Here is a 19,235-nt window from a genome sequence, read left to right as displayed (position 1 = left end):
TGTTCTGTACATTATGATAGTTTTCTCAAGATCGCGATTTATTCGTCTTGTAATGATAATGATTAGACCCTTTAGGGCGCACAGTCTTTGTTGGGCCTTTTTGACAACCACAGCGCTGTGGATAGCCCTTGTCACCTCCTTGTGAATGTTAACTCTCAGGTATTTAAATATTTGTTCTAACTCAAACGCTGTCCCGTTGATGCCCAAATCATCACAGATGAAAAAATGATTACCTGATATCAAGGTTTTAATATGAATCACCTTATGCACACACACACACACACGCACGCACACACACGCGCGCGCGCACGCACTGAACTGTGCTCTCAATGTTCAAAAGTCCAATATAAAACACAAAATAAGCAAATACTAATATGTACAAGACTAAATAGGACAGTAGTTCAATGTTGAGTAGTGCAAATCGCTGAAATTAACAAAATAGAAAAGGGTATTATGTAACCTATGGGTTAATTCACATGAGATTTATAAGAGAAACACTTATAACAAAGTGCGACATTAATTCAGCTGATTTTTGTTCACACTTTGCTTTTATTTATTTATTTTGTTTTTACTCCTTTTACAGTTTTTGGTGTGTTTTATTCTGAAGGCAAGAATCACGAACGTCCGGTCTCGGTCGACGTGGTTTTCTGTGTTACCTTGACAACATGAACTCGGTTCGCCTTCGTGCGCGTGCACGATCCACATCGGGGTCCACAGATGCCCAGAAAACGTTGGCAGGTAACCGCAGGTACCTGAAAGCAGAAGAGGAAGACTAAGAAGAAGAGGAAGTCGATGGTTTCGGCACGAAGACGGTGTCACAGGATAATTCAAGGTAATGATCGTTACTCTGAAAACACCGCGACGACGGTAAGTGAAGGATTTATAACTTCAGCTGTAGCAGTGAGGCTGTTCAGCTAACGTTAGCTAACTTTAATAGTTTATGTCTCCCGCCTTATAAAGTAAAGTCAGGACTTTAGGATGGCGTTGGCAGCTTGTTTCAAACTCTGTCAGGTCGGCCTGCGTTGACGTTGCTGAAATGGGTTAAGACCGGTTTCCCTCTCCGGTTCATCAACGCGCTAGCCGAGCTTAGCATAACTTTATTGCTAAAAGTCAGAGCGCAGGCGAACTTACTCATTGTCTATGGGAGGCGAGCGAATTGGTTTGCAAGGCATTGTGGGACGAACAGACATGAGGGTGAAATTTTAAAATGTTTCCTTATGCACATGAAGCATGATTTCAGCTTGAAGATGTGGGAGTGTTTACAACAAGGTTGACAGTGAAGTAGTGACAGTGATCCATATCAGTGGGTCCCTAAGTGAGGGACCAGCCACCATGAGGAGGGTCCTGGGAGACCTTCCAAAATATCGATTTAAAATCCTATTTTTATTTTTATTTTTATATTTAACCCCCTAATGTCAAAAAACATACAAAAAAGTAGTTCCATTTCTAATAATCCATTTCTAACCATCATTATTAAAGGTACAGTCAGTAGCTTAGTTGTAAAAAATAAAACAGACTCATCCTAAAGTAAAGCTGCCATTACACCTTCTCGGCCTCCATACATGTGTGGTGGTGACTGTGGCCCTTTCCGAATAGCCACAGTTCAGTAGGCAGTACTTACTTTTCAGTAGGGAGTTTCAGTATACTGAACTTTCGTGGCCCCCCTAATATAATGGTAGGGGAAACACTGAATGAATGAAACCTTTATTGCCCTTTTGCCTTGCACAGAGAGCTAAAAAACACAATACAAACAAAAATTTACAGGACAGCACATAAGAACACATACAAACACACTAAAGCATCACATGATTCAATGAGGGATTTCAGCAAGTTAAATAAAGTGCAGAGTGGCGAGTTCGTCCTGTATAATCAGTTCTTATTAAGCAGCTGAATTCTGCGCGGTACAAAGGATGTAATGCCTCTTTTAGTCCTCATCCTGGGCATTCTGTACCTGCGCCCTGAATTCAAGAGTTCATACTCTGACCAAAGGTGGTGCAAACTGCTTTGTTTGTGCCCCTTATCAATGCTTTATATATTCTTCCTTACGGTAATCTGGTTCATACTTCGTCATCAACATCTTCTCTGTCTGTCTGGTAGGCTATAACAGAATCTTGAGTTTCTGTGTGTGTGTATGGATGGACGGTGTTTACCTCCCTGTAGTGGACATTAGATGGCAGTATCTCATTGATAGAGAAATGCTAGACTGAGACCCTGGATGGTAACTTGTTAGAAGATCATTTTATGATTGTTTGAAGATTGTTATCTTGAAGCCATGCCTTTAAAAGATAAGTCAAGTAGATATTGGTCCTTGAGGTTTTGAATGAAATGCTATATAAAAGAGGAAGAGGTAACCAAAGAAAAGTGGAAGTCATATCTGCCTTGTTGATATGGATTTCTTTAAAGGACTGATTTGATCTTTTTAAACATTTGGAGCCGTTAATCTCACAAGCAGGTTAACAGGTGTATCATGTATCATTTGTAGTGGGTGTGATGTTAATGAGAGTCATGTTGAGGTTCATGGCCGATAGTTTTATTTGCTCTTAAGTTTCATCAGTGTGTGTGTGTGTGTGTGTGTGTGTGAGAAACATGGTTCAATCTGTGACCTTTGCCAAGCAGGATGTCCTGAATGCGTCAACACTCAAGTTAGTTTATCCAGTGTCACTTTATTTGTTCAGTTGGCTTGTTAAGGTGTTGCCACCATTGTCATCCTCTCTATTCAAACACAGCTGTATATTACAGATATGTGCTAAATAATAATTTGGCCCAACACACTAATGCACTGGCCCGACCTTTGTAACCACTGGCCCAGGAACATTACTTTTGATTCGAAAAAATAACAGTCACCAATTTACTCTTGAACCATTCTGATGCAAAAGTCAATTACAACTTTTATTTAATTAATTGAGCTCTAATTATAAAAATATTGTGTATTTCTCTTATATTTTATGTGCTCCTGTTTATTCACCATGCTGGTAACTGTAAGAGTCTACTTAATTCGACTGACATTAATATGAGGCTGTGATAGAGCTGGAATCTCTCCTTCTTTCTTCTCTGTGAGAAACTCTTCATCCTTAGATCTTTACTTTAGGAGCTCTCTTAAGGGCTAAGATGCTTTGTGAATAACTTTTATCTTTACTAGGATCTAGTCTTTAACTTTAACGTGTTCCAGCTCCTCCAGCTGTCTGTCACTGTGGCTGAAACTTTTCTCCCTTCTGTTTTCGTCATGTCCTGCTGTCACTCTCGACTTTTCCAGTGATTTTTTTTCTTTGAATGCTGATTTAAGCTCTGCTTTTGTCGGGATCTGATGGTTTTAAAAAACGTTTAACCAAACGTGTGTTTTAGTAGAGAAAACCTGCGCTAAAATCTGTGTGCGAATGTACGGACTCTGTCAATCATTCATCCGGGCTAGCGGGCCAGTTATAATGTCGAGCCCTGTGTTATGAGCCTTTTTTTGGAAGTAATTCGGCCTCGCTCTCATCTTTCTCTTTCTCCTCCGTGTCGGTGGCTTACAAGAGCGAGGCTACTCAGCGGCAGGAGTGGAGTCTCCTCCGCCCTTTCGTCTCTGCGCAACAAGCGCTGCTGCTGAAATCTCGCGGAGCAACGAAATATCGCAGAAAAATTTGAAGTAGTTTAAAAAATAAAATCAATGTTCCCTTTTCCATATCAAGCATTAATTAAATATCGATCTAATCGAGCCTTACGATATATTGCCCAGCGCTAGTTTAAATCTGTCAAACTTTTATCGATCATTTTTTTAATTTATGTTGTGATAATTGTGGTTATCGTTTTAACCCCTTGGCACATTAATTACTCCACTAGGTTCATGACTCTTTGAAGTCTTTCAAATTACTTTTAAACTATTTGTAATTATTTTCCTGAAAATTAATTATTTTGAAGATAAAACAACAAAGTCACATAGAACCATTTTGGAGAAACAAGAAGCCTTTAGGTCCCTGAAATAATAAACTCAGTGCCTCTGAGACGTGGCAGTCTGCAGCAGGCTGCATCGATTTTATTGCTGTGTTTTTATTTGACCTCTGGCTACAGCTGTGTCTGATCAAGGTAGAGTGCTTAGGGCATCTAGGGACGGAGACAATCCTGACCAATGAGATGAAGGGATACAGATGGTGCAGTGTGTGAGTGGAGTTGAGGCCAATGTTCAACTGTTTCTCTATTTATGCTTATCTGTCTCAGTTTGTGGGCGTGTGCAGGTCTGGACAGAGGCTGATTGTTACTGCGATGATTAACAAAATGCAGGGGAAGTGAACGCCGCCCACTGGGACATTCAAAGTATACTGTGGCGACCTGGCATGATGAACTTGTTTCACTAGGGATTCTGAAGACTCTTCAAATTAAATTACATGCATGTGCTGACGTAAGAGGAAACACCATTAGAGCAGAACACAGACAAAGTTGAAGTCAACGTAGCTCAAACTGTGTTCAGATTGATCTCCGCCCTGTGTGGAAAAATAAACAGTCCTTTCAGTCTTTTCAATGAGGCCTGACACAGAAGGTTAGACATATTTCTATTATTATTCTCAAACTGGATCTACTGGATTCACTGGATCAGCTTTCATAGTCATGCCCGTAACTGAAGCCAGGCATAGAGAGGTTTTGGAAAAAAGGTGAGGCAGCAAAGAACATTAGTCTGTCAGCTGATGCTTCAGTGGTAACATAGATTTTACAAACAACCAGGGAAGAGGAGGACTTGCTCTGTCTACCTGGGTAGGAACAGGTTTTTCCAGCTGAGAGGGGCCGAGAAGAAGCCTCTGTAAAGACCTTCAGGTGAAAGTTTAAAATTCAGGTGTTACGGAGGTAGCAGATTTAGACTAGAGGGGAGTAATGATATCTCTAATTGACAGTTGTGTATTTTGTAACTTTAATTGAGAGAACCAACGCTGTTAAAGAGTAACTAAACCCAGAGACCAATTTTTTACACACCTCTGTATATTTATATTTTTTATTTTCATATATACTTTACCAGTCCCTGAGTTGAAATTCTAGTTTCACACTCTGTTGTTGAGAGACATGCAGACTGAGCTACTGCCGTCCGTATTGGTACTTGGTAGTGTTGTTGATCAACTCAGGTCTGCAATTGAATTGTTCTGTTGGCTGATCTGGGGGTAGGTGATGTTTGTAGTGCCAGCGTTAGTCTCCAAACCCTATAAAGAGAAGTCCTCGACTGCAAACCACATTTTCTGTCGCAAAAGTATCATAGCTGCTTCTTGCGCTCCTTGTCAACAGGCGAGGCAGGCCCCTGCTTGGGGGTCCAGGCCAGTAGGGGGCCCCCATGAGGGCTATAAAAACTTGGGGGGGACCCACTGAAGCTACAGACCTATTACAGATCAGTGGGTGAGACCTCACTCCCAGAATCGAAACTCAACATCCGGCATCTTGCTAGGAAGCTATGCTAACAGGCTTTGTGGAGAAATTTGAGAAGAATGAAAGTATGTTTCAACTTCAAACTGATATGGATGAAGGGGATGTTGAAGGTCTTGTGCTTGGATCAAATGTTTGTGGCTTTCTCTACGAGCCGCAATATATTGGTGAGGCGGCTGCTGCCGACAAGCAGGTCTTGTGCCTGATGCACAAGACCTGCTTGTCGGTGGCAGTGAGGACAAATGTCTGAAAAGAAAACAGGGCTGTATTTCATGGGTTGAAGGTGGCTCTACCTGCTGTCTACTCTACAGCTCTGATGCTGTCAATGAGTTGACCTGTTGGGACTTTTCTTTTTGTTGACATTTAAGTAATCCTGAAGCTTTTGATTCAGTGGCAGTGAGTAACTCTGACCTCTTAGATCTAGACTCATTCCCTCTCTAACTTTGTAGCTTTTAGCACATTTCAAAGTTCTGTAGTGGGCAGAGGAAGGCCCTGTCCCGGGGATGTAGTCACACTTTAAGTGTGGACCCTGATGACAACATTGCTCCTTGCTTCTTTTTTTTCTCCAACATCCAGCCAATCACAGGCTTGAGTCCAACCCAACCCAGCCTCTCTCTCATGCAGCCCCTCCCCCAGCTGTATGTGTATGTCACCCTTCCTCCCTCTCTTCCTTTCTCTCCTCTCGCTGCTCGCTGGCTCATGCATGCCCTCCTTCCGTAGCCTAATGCGGCTGAGCTAAAGAGAGCAGCAAAAAGATAAAAGGATTGAGAAATTTAAAAAAAAAAAAAAAAAAAAAGAACAGCAGAGGGCGATTTTAGCTGAGCATTTGCGGAGACGTGGGATGGAAATGCATCCGGGTTCTTTATTCATAAACCCTCATGTGAGTCAGATGGCCTCTCAGTCTTTATACACTCTGATGTATCTTTCATCTTTGTCTTCCTGTCCTTCCTCTCTCAGTCTGCTTTACTCTGCCTGTACAGTATCTCAGTCTCTGCCTTCCTCCGTTGCTGTGTCATCTCTGCCTTTGCCGTCTGCATGTGTCCCTCACTCCCCCCCCCTCCACACCATAACACTGGCCGCTGATGCTGTCTTGTGATGCTTGAGTGGAAGTCACAGTGTGCTGAATGAGAATCAGGTGAAAGCACAAGAGTTAGTCCTGAAGGCGTTTTTTTTTCTTGTGTGACCTGACACATGAGAGTTGGAGGAAGGCAGCACACACTTCCTGTCATAATCTCACTGTAGCTTGTCTGTGTGGCTGTTCTAATTTAAACTGGAACGGTTTGCAAAACTAAGATGATATCGACAGAGATGATGAACCTCATTAGGGTGCCATAAAAAAAAAACACCTCATCCTGACAAGAGTAATGTTTTTTTAAAAGAACTACAAATAAGCTTCTTCAGAGCATAAAGACAGGCAGGAATACTTTTACTTTTATTGGTTTGAGCAGTAAAAAGAAGTTGTGAAGTTATCATTTTTTTATATATTGAGTGGAAGAAAATTTAATTTTTAGTTGGACAGTGCTGCCACACATTGACACACTGACGGCAGAGGAGGCTAAAGTGTCCATCAGTATGAACTAATCCCATTCATACACATTCACACATGGCTGAAATAGCAGAGGGAGCAACTCAGGGTCGGCCTCTTGCCCAAGGACACGTCAACATCTGATACAACTCTACCACTGAGCCACAGCTTTTTCTCTAACAGGTTCATGTTTGGAGCTAAAACCATTCTCTGACTTTCCTGTGATGAACAATAATCATTTAATTCAATTGATATCATAAACGTGTATTCAACTATTTGCTAAACATAGGAGTACGAGCGTGTTTTAAAGTGTTAAGGGTCCTAGAGCCAGATGAGATTGTGTAGGCTCTTTTTGACGGACAGCCGAGAATGCTTTCACAGTAATTATTAAAAAAAGAGAAAAGACACTGATGTGTAAAAGGCGTGCAACGAAAAAAACTGTGGTTGAAATTCCTCCCTCAATGTTTTCATCATGCATTCATCCTTAGAGAGTAAATTTGATTTATGGTTGTACGATGACGAGTAATGCTGGCGGACACTTTCACAACCAAACTGAAAGTGTCAGCCTGAAACTGAAAATAAAGTCCTTTTATATTTCATGCAAATGTAAAGAACATATCACCTAAAGAAAACTTCTATTTCTGTATATTATCAAATGAGGTTCACCTGTAAAATGTTGTAAGCTGTGCACCTTTCACTTAAGAGAATCTCGATTTCTAAAGTCACAACGAGACAGAGAACAAGAGCAGGTTTCAGTTTAATGTTTGTGGCTTTCGTCCCGTTCCCTCCTTAATGCTAATAACTTCGCTATCTGCAGGAACAAAAAGAGAGCATTTGCATGAGAAACCTTTCTTCCCAGAATATTATTTGAGACACTGAAATGTTGTACCATTTTGTTTGTTTGCCTTTTAAGGAGTGAGTCTATTCTTTACCTGTAACCACTATATTATTGGTCGTATAGTCGACCAATAATCTGTTAGTATGAATTTATAGGACAACGTTCTTCTTCATGAACTTCCAGTTGTCCGTGTATATTTAAAAAAAAAAAACTCCACCAGAACAGCTGAGTGATGCTGACAGTATCAAATACTGCAACAAATCTATAATTAAAAACACGAATATTGTGAGAATAACAAAATAATGGAAGGTGAAGATCTGAACGAGATCCTCAGAGTACAGATTTATTTTTTTAACATTTGAACTCTGGCTTTCACACTCACTGAAGAGTTGTAATCGTCACAGAAACATATCTATAAACATGGCCGGTGTTAGTCAGGTGTTCATTTAGACCACAAACCCCAAATGCAGGTAAGTAACCCAGGTACGAAGGGACGAAGAGATCCCCACTCTGAACTGAGCAGGGGAGCGCAGTGCTGTGTGTGTGTGCATGTCTGACTGTGTATATGTGGAGCTCCGCCTGTGGCGTGCTTCCACAACGCCGCAATGCAATGTGAATTGGTCTGTTGTGAGCTAGCGTTAGGCTAACTACGTAGCTTGTATGTAGTCTGCTGTGAGCTAGCGTTAGGCTAACTACGTAGCTTGTATGTGGTCTGCTGTGAGCTAGCATTAGGCTAACTACGTAGCTTGTATGTGGTCTGTTGTGAGCTAGCGTTAGGCTAACTACGTAGCTTGTATGTGGAATTATTTGAATCTCTTGATTTGGCTGGTAAAATATATACTTTGCTGGTGGATATTTTCATCTACCCACCAAAAGGTCAATGTTGGACCCCATGGTAAAAGTTTAAAGCAGCTTATTTTTTCTGTCATGATCTAATATAACGCTGCAAGTTTGAGGGTCAACCTGACCATGTAAGACAACAGACGATGAACCTTTAGAATTCCATGGGCTCATGTTTTCTATCACACATTTATATTGCTGTTTCGTTCATAAAATTGAAGGAAATATATCAGCTCAGTGTGTGTGTCGGTTGGGAGTCCTCCTGTGTTTGTACGTTTGTTACTGGGAGCCAGTTTATCTGTGAATCAGCCCCAGGAATTTAACTCAGTCAAAACATTGATTAAAGCAGCCTATAGCTGAAAACAAGTGCGTGCGTGCGTCCGTGTGTGCGTGCGTGCGTGTAGCAGCATTCTTGAAGCAGCTGTACTCACATGACACACAACAGTCCTCGGAGAGGCAAATCTGTTGAGATTTTATTCATCTTCTTTGACAGAAGGCTCAGTATTCTCCTGTCAATGAACTGAATGCAGTTCTTTGTTGTAGAGTAGTGCCTTCATTCTAGATTTGGGTAGGTCAGTTTTATACAGCAGGGCAGAAGAATGAGGAAATAAACCTGTCGAATCCATCATTAGATCATAAAATGCATAAAACACGGACTTTGGTATAGAATGGATCAAGCCATGGAAACCTAATGTATCGATATTAACTTATTAACTGTTGTTTTCTATTCTTCCTCTTCATTCTTTTTCCCAGAAAGCAAAGGAGTGAAATAGAGAAAGTTCAGTCAGTGGACTTAGCTAACCTAAGGGGGGGGTTGTAAATTCCAAACACTCAATCCGCTCTGGATTCCGACATCCCTGTGACTTCCCACATCGGCTCAAAAATGTCCAGCACACGATGTGTTTTCTCTAAAAAATAACACCTCTAAATGTGCATGCTTGCTTTAATATTTTATATTTTGGAACTAGACTCTGAATGCTAAATTGTGAAAATGTCATGCTGTGTTTAGAGCAGCAGGTGGCAGTATCTGTCCCTATGTTCATTCAGGGGTGTTGTAAACAGCCTTCACGGAGTCCTGATAAGAGCAGAGCTAGAGTTCATGTTACTGCTATGAGACACGCCTGCTTTTCCAGTGGTGCCAAGAAAAGCTGCTTTGAAATAAGTGTTGAAGCATTTTTGTGTCAGGTGAATTCTTAGCCGCTTATTAGCATACCAAACATGTTGTACTACGTCTACTACTAATACCTTCTGTACCACTGAAGTGTTTCAGAAGTCACAAGAATACTCCTCCTACTAATATATTCAGAGGCAGGGTTATGAAGGTGTATGCTAGATGTTACATAGTTAAAGTTTAAGACACCCACATAAAAAGGTTTGAAAACGATCTGAACTATCTCAATGTGATTCACTCCGTCATTATTTACCGAGGTCATAGTCCTGGCCGATGCAGATGGGTAGCCAATAAACATGAAGCACTCTTCCCTCTGCTGACCGTCTCTATGTGACACGTGTCAACACAACATCACTACTCAAACGGCTGAAGGAGAAACCAGAGATCCCTCAAGACGTTTTGAACACAGAGAGGAAAGGGATTTTTGTTGGTTAACTTAGACTGAATTAATAATTAAGCTGATTTAGTGCCTCTTGTCTGATAATTAAACCAGTGAATCTAAATGAAACGATTCTCCCTCCAAAGAAATGTCCTTCTGTCATGTTACCAGAGTGAACCAGGTGTGAGTGTGACTTTTGCCTTGTCATGCAAAGCACTGCAGCATGTTTTCCATCCTTTAAGAGTACATTAGTATATGTTGTTAACTGTGAATACAAACCATTTTTAGTGTAGCTTTGTTGTGTTTTCATGCAACAGCATCTGAATGATTGGAAGGCCCAAGTGAGTATGACCTGTGAGCGGGTTTGTACTGAAATAAAAGGATCTTAAAAAGCTCTTCAAAAAACGTCTCTGGATCTCACTCTGTGTTTTCCTCCCTTGTTTTGCAGGAGCTCTACTATCTGAGAATGCAAAGAAGCAGAGACAGGATGGAGAGGAAGAACATGGATGAGCAGAATCAGGTAGGACTGAGTGTCTTAAGATACTTGTGGAAATCAAAAACATTTTTAAGAAGCCTGTAGTTAAAGCCCAGAGTCGTGTGGAGAAGTTAATATTCCTACAGAGGGAAGAGGAGAGTGTTTTTATGTGCTGAGCTAAAAAATTAAAACCAACAAATGATCTGTGTGTGTGTGTGTGTGTGTGATGGTTACACCTCTGTTTGATGAAGTGTCAGAGGAAGTTGAGGGTGTGTGTGGCCACATGCAACAGAGCCGACTACTCCAAGCTGGCACCCATCATGTGTGGGATCAAATCCCACCCCGACGAGTTTGAACTGGAAGTCGTGGTGCTCGGCTCTCACCTCATCGATGACTACGGGTAAGATGAGAGTAGACGATGCACACTTGGTTTAGATCTGCATTAATCATAACCCTCTTGTCCTTAATTGATTTTTTTTCATTATGATTTTCTCTACTTTCCTCTCTGCAGAAACACTTTTCGTATGATCGAGCAGGATGACTTTGACATCAGCTCCAAGCTTCACACCATTGTGAGAGGAGAGGATGAGGCAGCCATGGTGGAGAGCGTTGGTCTGGCACTTGTCAAACTCCCTGATGTCCTACAGAGGCTGCGCCCTGACATCCTGGTCGTCCACGGCGACCGCTTTGACGCGCTGGCTCTGGCAACCGCTGCAGCGCTGATGAACATTAGAATACTTCACCTGGAGGGAGGAGAGGTGAGGAGGCAGCGCTCGTACATGAGATGGTTGACTTAGTGATATATCATAACTATAGTGTTGTACTTTTTACAGTGTACAGGGGGATATCTCTCTGTAGATAAAATGTAGATGATATAGATGTTTATAAAATCTTTACTCTACTTGTTTTTTTTACAAACTTTCCTCCGTTGCTCTTTCTTCCAGGTGAGCGGTACGATCGATGACTCCATCCGCCATGCCATCAGTAAACTGGCCCATTACCACGCCTGCTGCACACGCACGGCAGAGCAGCACCTCATCGCCATGTGTGAGGACCACTCTCGCATCCTGCTGGCCGGCTGCCCTTCATATGACAAGCTGCTGTCCACTAGTCGTCGAGAGGACTACATGGATGTGATCAAGAGCTGGCTGGGTACGTGGAGACAAAGAAACATCATGTGAGACATTTGAGTTATACCTGTGTTAACTGTGTTCATGTTGCAGGGGACAACGTGCAGGATCATGACTACATAGTGGCTTTACAGCATCCAGTTACCACTGACATCCAGCACTCCATCAAGATCTATGGTCTGATGCTGGACGCTCTGATCTCCTTTAACAAAAAGACCCTCATCCTCTTCCCCAACATTGATGCAGGTTCGTACACTTGCTGCTTCGTCAGTGTCTTGCTGATGCTAGACTTTGGTTTGCTTGAAACTTTATCGATTCATCTGTGTCCTGGCGGTTTTTATGAAAACAGGAAGTAAAGAAATGGTGCGAGTGATGCGAAAGAAGGGCATCGAGCAGCACCCAAACTTTCGGGCAGTGAAGCACATTCCCTTCGAGCAGTTCATCCAGCTGGTGTGCCACGCCGGCTGCATGATCGGAAACAGCAGCTGTGGGGTACGAGAGGCCGGGGCCTTTGGCACACCTGTCATCAACCTGGGGTCACGACAAACTGGCAGAGAAACGGGTAGGTGTGACAGAAAACCAAATTATTACTCGCTTTCTCTGCCATCGTTGCCATTTTCGATTTCCCCTCTGCTGGGCGAAGGCTAAACATCTCAAAGAGAAGTTAGGAACAGCTCTGCAAAAGCTGTTAACAGATCTTGCTACAGAAATTGTTTACCGCTTCAGACAATGTGTTTTTATGAAGTGGTACTTTTATCGTAAATGGTCACTCAACACCTGCCAAAGCAAGAAAGCATACTGTTTATACGTCGTATATATAAGTCACTGCTTTGATTTACAATGATGGAAGAAAGCACCACATGGCTCAGATAGCTTATCTAATTAATTTCCTTTAGAAGTGCAGGTGAAAATATTTAAAAAAAAAAGTTGTGCAGCTAGTCTTGTTTGATATTTAAAGGTGCATTAAACCATAAAACGGAAGCAGCATCCCTCAAGACATGATTCACTAAAGGATTGTGTGGCTTCTGAGCCTGCTTTTTTGAAAATACAACTAAAGACTCAGTCTAAATCACTAAGTGCACACAAAGGGTTAAATGCACCTTAAACTGTGTTAGAGAGTAAACAGAGTCTCTTTTCTTTGTCGACATATTTAAATGAGCCTGAATGCATTTGAGACTAATTGGTCCTATTATGCAAATGAGCATCATTCCAGCAAAAAAAACGACCAGCCACACGCAGTTGGAATGAAAATGGAGATTTGGTGGTAATTGTGCCGCAGTATTTATAATGGATGTCATCATGCTCAAACTTTCCAGTGAGCATGGCTACAATTCCACCTTTCAATCTCCGAAAAATAATTGAGCTATAAAAATAAAGCCTGTGAATTTACCTTGACATTATTATTATAAGAATCGGGTTAACTCAGTGTGGGTCTGCCAGACGCTGACGCGTTTGGGAGTTTCCATCAGGATGAGCTGCACTTAATGGCTTGTTACAGCAACAAAGAGCGGATGACTGGAGCAATTGATGCCCAATCATGGAGCTGTTGGCACCACAATCTATTCTTTTTTGAATTCCTCCCTCAGTCTAAAAAGTGAAATTACATAATGAATGTTCGTTTCCAGCAAACAGGCGATGAAACAGACGATCAAACAGACCTGATCTGTATAAATATTCTGAAGTCATAAGTGACATTCTGAGACATCAGACCCAGCTTGTATATGAACCTGAAACAATGCCATGAGCCTAAGGTTGTTTATGTTAACAGCTGTGTTCATGACGTTTCCCTCTGTGCCAGGTGAAAATGTTCTTCATGTGAGAGACGCCGACTCTCAGAATAAGATCTACCACGCTCTGGAGCTACAGTTTGGGAAGAGATACCCCTGGTAAGACCTGTGTGCTGCCTGTCTGTCTCTGAGTCTTTATCCTCCAGTGTTCCCTCTCTAGATCATCCTCAGTTTCTTTTTTTATATATATTTATTTTTGGGCTTTTTGGGCCTTTAATGGAGAGATAGGACAGTGGATAGAGTTGGAACTCAGGGAGAGAGAGAGAGTGGGGAATGACATGCGGGAAAGGAGCCACAGGCTGGATTTGAACCTGGGCCGCCCGCTTCGAGGACTACAGCCTCCATACATGGGGCGCGCACACTAACAACTGCGCCACCAGCGCCCCAGATCATCCTCAGTTTTGAGGACTGTTAGGATATAAAACACGGCTCTCCATTACCGCCCTGATTATCAGATAAAGGTATTTATGTGAATGGACTAGTTGTGAAAAAGTTCAGACCTATTTCAGGTACTTCATGAGTTTTTTTGTTTTTGATTTATACAAACTGCTTCATCTGTGTTTGGTGATGACGATTTCAAAATAAGGGCTCAATCTTTAATTTTCCGAAAGACTGACGGTGATAAAAAAAAATGATAATGAATTATAAACCTTCAGTGTATCTTAAATGAATGTTAGACTGTTTTTGTGTATTTACGTGTTTTTGAAAAAAGAGAAACTCTGATATGAACATGTGTGTTCGTGCTCCCCATCAGCTCTAAGATTTATGGTGACGGCAACGCAGTGCCTCGAATTCTGAAGTTTTTGCGAACCATTGACCTGGACGAGCCCCTCCAGAAGACATTCTGTTTCCCCCCCGTGAAAGAATCCATCTCCCAGGACATCGACCACATCCTGGAGACGCAGACGGCTCTGGCTGTCGACCTGGGAGGGACCAACCTCAGAGTGGCCATCGTCTGTCAGAGGGTAACCTGCATGGACTGTTAGCCTTTCTGATGTAACCATGTCTACTAGCCTTTGGTTTAACCTAAACTATGAATGCAGGGTGGTCGACTTACTGATAAACATTTACAGCTAAGGGAGGAAAGTAACCAATCAATCTTGAGGCATCCTCGCTTAGAGACAAAGTTAAACACCCTTCAGTTACGCAGGGCAGCGTACAGCTACAGAGCTATAGTTTAGCTTTGCACACTTAGCTTCCTATCAAACAGGGAAATCTTAACCCTCTTCCTCCCCTCACTTCCTCCCTCTCTGTTCAGGGTAGGATCTTGAAAAAGTACGTGCAGCCCAATCCAAAGACCTTCCAGGCCAGGATGAAGCTCTTATTAAAGCTCTGTGCAGATGCCACTCGAGACGCTGTCGGCCTCAACTGTAGATTACTGGGTGTTGGTAAGAAAAGAGAAACTCACGCTCACATTCAAATAACAAACGCATGGTGAAGCTGTAATCTAAAAGCTCTTCCTCTACTTCTTCAGGTGTGTCCACAGGCGGGCGGGTGAACCCACAGGAGGGCGTAGTGCTTCACTCCACCAAGCTGATCCAGGAGTGGTCCTCGGTGGACCTGAGAACACCCATCTCAGACGCTCTGCACCTTCCTGTCTGGGTCGACAACGACGGCAACTGTGCCGCTCTGGCTGAGAAGAAGTTTGGTCAAGGCAAGGGGGTGGAGAACTTTGTCACCGTCATCACAGGAACAGGTGAGGGATTTCATTGATCCAGTTATTTAGTCTTTCATCTGCAGTGGAGTTCATTCTGAAAGTGGCTTTAATCGTGACCTTATTTGGAAGGCACTGATAAGCAGAGTGTCCTGACTTCTTTCAGTTACTCATGAAGCACTTTTGTATTTGCTCTGACGGTCTGAGAAGTGTCTGAGTATCTGCTTTCTGTGTGTGTGCAGGTATTGGAGGAGGGATCATCCATCAGAACGAGCTGGTCCACGGCAGTACGTTCTGCGCTGCAGAGCTGGGTCACATCGTGGTCTCACTGGACGGCCCCGAATGTTCCTGTGGCAGCAGAGGATGTGTGGAGGCCTTCGCGTCCGGCATGGCTCTGCAGAGAGAGGCCAAAAGGCTGCACGATGGTGAGACGCTTGTTTACATCAGTGTGAAGGTCGGGGAGGGAGTGTCAGTTTAACTCAGTAAATGAAGCTGAGATTATGAAAGTGTGTTTGTTCACTCTGACACAACTTTCACACTTATGTGACATTAAATGTGTTTAAAAACAGTTCCTAAACATTTTTGAAAACTTTAGACTCACGAAGAGGTTGGTTTGATTCATGGGGTTGAAGGAACTCTTTGTCCATTTATGATCTTTGAATGACCTGAAGTTTCTGCACCCACTTATTAGTAACTGTCGGTTTGATATTTTAAATAAATAAAAAACATTATCCTCAGTGAGTGCCTGTGATTGGCCTGTTGTGCAAGCTGACCCTGATTGGTGAATTGATTCAGACCTGAGGACAGTTCAGACACACATTTAGGGCCTGTGTCCATCGATAGCGCTTTCTGTGACCTCAGTTTTCAGAGCAGTAAATAAATATTTGCTCCTTTAAATGTTCAAGGTAATATCACCAAGGCAAAAAAAAGTAAATGAATCATGTCCTGACATCAGCAGCAGCTCTAAACCTGAAACTGCCAGTTTCTCCTCTGGTAGCAGATGTCCCGCCCCGTCTTGATTTTGATTGGCTCGTGAGGGGGAAAGTGACATTGACGAGGGCAGCGCTTTTGGAAAAGTTGAACTATTTCCGTCTGATAGTGCTGTGAGCACAGCTACAAAAAGCAGCTGATGCGCAGGGTGTTTCAGAGCTCTGGATGCTGATCGCTGAAACTGCCCTGGCTTTGTGTCGAAAATGTCGCCGCTGCCATTGCAAAAAGCACCATCAGTGGACACAGGCTGTTAGGTAAAGCAAATGTAATATTGTTAGTAACGTGCAATGGTCAAATTAACTATTGTCAACAACATTTATGATGTCACATACTATAGATACAGCTTTTTGTCCGCATGCCAATATGCGTCATGTCATTATTATTTACATGCTCTCATCTTGTGTGTCTGTCAGAGGAGCAGCTGAAGGTGGAGGGGATGGATATGAAGCTGGCTGAGCCAATCACGGCTGCACACCTCATCAGTGCAGCCAAACTGGGGAACTCCAGAGCTGAGGCTGTTCTCAACAAAGGTGAGAGCAACAAGAAAGAATGCACATTGTGCTTTTTTCTGTGGAAACATTTTAAATAAAGTATAAAATTCTAGTGAGTCTCTGATGGCTGATTTCTCCCCGTCTTCCTCTTCCTCTCTCCAGCCTCCACAGCGTTGGGTATGGGCATCGTGAACATCCTCCACATGATGAACCCCTCTATGGTGATTCTGTCAGGGATCTTGGCCTCTTACTACCAGGCCCCGGTGCAGAACATCATCTTGGAGAAAGCCCTCGTCTCGGCCCAGAACATCAAGGTGGTCGAGTCTCACTTGGAGGAGCCCGCTTTACTCGGAGCAGCCAGCATGGTGTTAGACTATGCAACAAGGAGGATATATTGAAGATTTTAAGTTCTCATTTCCTAAACAGAGCTACATACAGGAGGACTGCACAGCTTTAAAAAAAAAGACCCTGCAGTGCTCAGATACATAAGCATGTGTAAGGGAAACTCTTTGAAGGCTTCAGTCACAATACGTTCAAACTATTATGTGCCACGAGTTCAATACATTTTTAAAATGTATAGATGAACAGATGTTGCCGGGTATCTAGCCTGCGATACATCTTCTGCAAAGTGGGTCCAATGCAGGGACCAGATATCCCACCACCCTTTTTTTTCGCTCCCCATGTTGTCAAAGTGAAATTCTGAGAAATTCACCTCAAACAGAAATACTCAGCCCACAGAGGGACTCTCACGCTCTGCTTGTTTCGTCATGCAGGACGAAGAAGCTCATTTAATACGTGACCAAAATATTTCTGAAACATTCTTCTGAAGCTTCCCTGAAAATCTTTTTGTTTTACTCTCCTCTTTAAATTTGTTATTCTCAACCTTGGGATGAGAGTTTCTGTTAAGATGTTACATCTCCATGTCTTGTTATTGGTTAAATTATTTGAGGTGTCTGGAGGGGAAATTAAGATGGAGTCTTAAAGGCTGTATAGGTAATTTAAGGAAAATAAGTTAAAGGACTTCTCTGAAATAAAGAAATGTCACAAGCTGCTACGGAATAAAGAGGACTGATTCACATTATGTTTTTGACATATTATTTACCACAGTCCTTATGATTTCTGTTTTTTCATGCCTTCTTGGGAAATGCTTTATGTGAAAAGAATGATGTGCTTTATGTGTATGTATACTTAACTGTTGTATACATGACATGCTTATTGTTAATTTTAAAACTTTTTTTTTAATGTGGTTTCTGTCCAGATAAATAAAACGTAGTGTTTTCGACCTACACGCTTGATGGACGTCCTATATTTTAACAAGGGCTGTCAAACAGTTAATTATTTACAATTGTGATTAATCATGTGTTAAAGGTGACATATTCTCCTCCTCTTCAACCAGTTTAACTAAGTCTCAGAGCTCCCAAAAACATGTGTGTGAAGTTTCTTGTTCTAAATCCACTCTGATCCTGTATTTGATCATGCCTATAAACCCCTCTATTTCAGCCCTGCTCAGAACAGGCTGTTTCTGTGTCTGTACCTTTAAATGTAAATGAGCTGTGTTTGACCATGCCCCCTCTCTGGAAGGGCTCGGGTGTCTAAGGCTTTCTCACTCCATGTCCTATTGTTTATGGTGAGAAGGCAGACTCAGGGCAGAACAAACACCTAGCTGTGGGAGTGTCACCCACCTGGGGGAGGGGTTACTGCCCTTTGTGATGTCATGAAGGGAAAATCTCCAAACGGCCTGTTTGAGCACAAATTTTCTGAAAAGTGGAGCAGGAAGAAGACGGGAAGGATGGACTTTTCTCATCATTGAGGGGTTTGTATACGGACTAGAGACACGTTAGAGATATATAAAGTCAAAGCATAATTCAACCTGAACTATACTGTAGAAACACTTGACTCAGCATCCTCCGGTTTGACAGTCGTGCAGCATGAATGCTTAAAGTTCACATCTCTTCCACTAGTTTAAATAAGTCTCAGAGCTTCACAAAACATGTGTGTGAAGTTTCTTGTCCACTCTGATCCTGTATTTGATCATATCTATAAACCCCTCTATTTCAGCCCTGCTCAGAACAGGCTGTGTTAATCCAGATTTCTGTTTTTATTGTGCAAAAATGTGAAAATGATACAAGTGCAATACTGTAGTTGTGACCTCGTCGAACGTTCTCAAGAAACCAAAACAAATCAAACAGCATGAACAGAGAAGAGAAGCCGAAGATTGTAACACTGCAGCTTTGAGATCTTTAAGAAGGATCCTGTGTCTTCACACAAATGTGTTTCATCCACGCCGAATACCTCGAGTCAAGTGAGTCCTTTCTTGTCACCTGAGCTCTTAGTTAATAATTTACCATCAGGACAATATACTCGGGCTGGTAATGTTACCCAGGTGCTTCACTATTTTTTATAGCAGAGTGGAAAGGAGAAGGCTGAATACTCTGCTGGTGTTTGACAGAAGGACGCGGTTCTGAGAGAGCCAGTCTAGTTAACTGCGTTCTGCATTTGTTGTGAATTGTCCTATTATGTTTTAACAAAATAAAGATTACATCAGCTGAACAGTTTTAGGGGAAAAAGGAACATTT

The 19,235-nt window shown here is 42.3% G+C and overlaps 1 protein-coding gene across 3 annotated transcripts; it reads left to right on the top strand.

The window, feature by feature from the left end:
- The first annotated feature begins 678 nt into the window (after window positions 1–678).
- gne (glucosamine (UDP-N-acetyl)-2-epimerase/N-acetylmannosamine kinase) lies at window positions 679–17,945 on the top strand. Of its 3 annotated transcripts, XM_065954350.1 has the most exons (15): window positions 6,059–6,259; window positions 10,450–10,473; window positions 10,581–10,652; window positions 10,859–11,007; window positions 11,119–11,365; window positions 11,552–11,759; window positions 11,831–11,983; window positions 12,087–12,299; window positions 13,536–13,623; window positions 14,279–14,489; window positions 14,783–14,912; window positions 14,999–15,220; window positions 15,421–15,603; window positions 16,582–16,698; window positions 16,822–17,945. In XM_065954350.1, exons 1-15 carry the CDS (start codon window positions 6,221–6,223, stop codon window positions 17,055–17,057), a joined length of 2,292 nt encoding a protein of 763 aa, XP_065810422.1. In that variant the 5' UTR covers window positions 6,059–6,220; the 3' UTR covers window positions 17,058–17,945. The 3 variants fall into 3 exon arrangements, with proteins under 3 accessions (XP_020508444.1, XP_065810422.1, XP_020508442.1); XM_020652788.3 differs by lacking the exons at window positions 6,059–6,259; window positions 10,450–10,473 and adding an exon at window positions 679–832; XM_020652786.3 differs by lacking the exon at window positions 10,450–10,473 and having other exon boundaries at window positions 6,060–6,259.
- Window positions 17,946–19,235: the final 1,290 nt, after the last annotated feature.

The sequence above is a fragment of the Labrus bergylta genome, chromosome 1 (assembly GCF_963930695.1).
Source record: "Labrus bergylta chromosome 1, fLabBer1.1, whole genome shotgun sequence".
NCBI classification, from domain to species: domain Eukaryota; kingdom Metazoa; phylum Chordata; class Actinopteri; order Labriformes; family Labridae; genus Labrus; species Labrus bergylta.
Note: the sequence above shows the minus strand (reverse complement) of the source record. Positions and strands in the feature narration are given on the sequence as shown.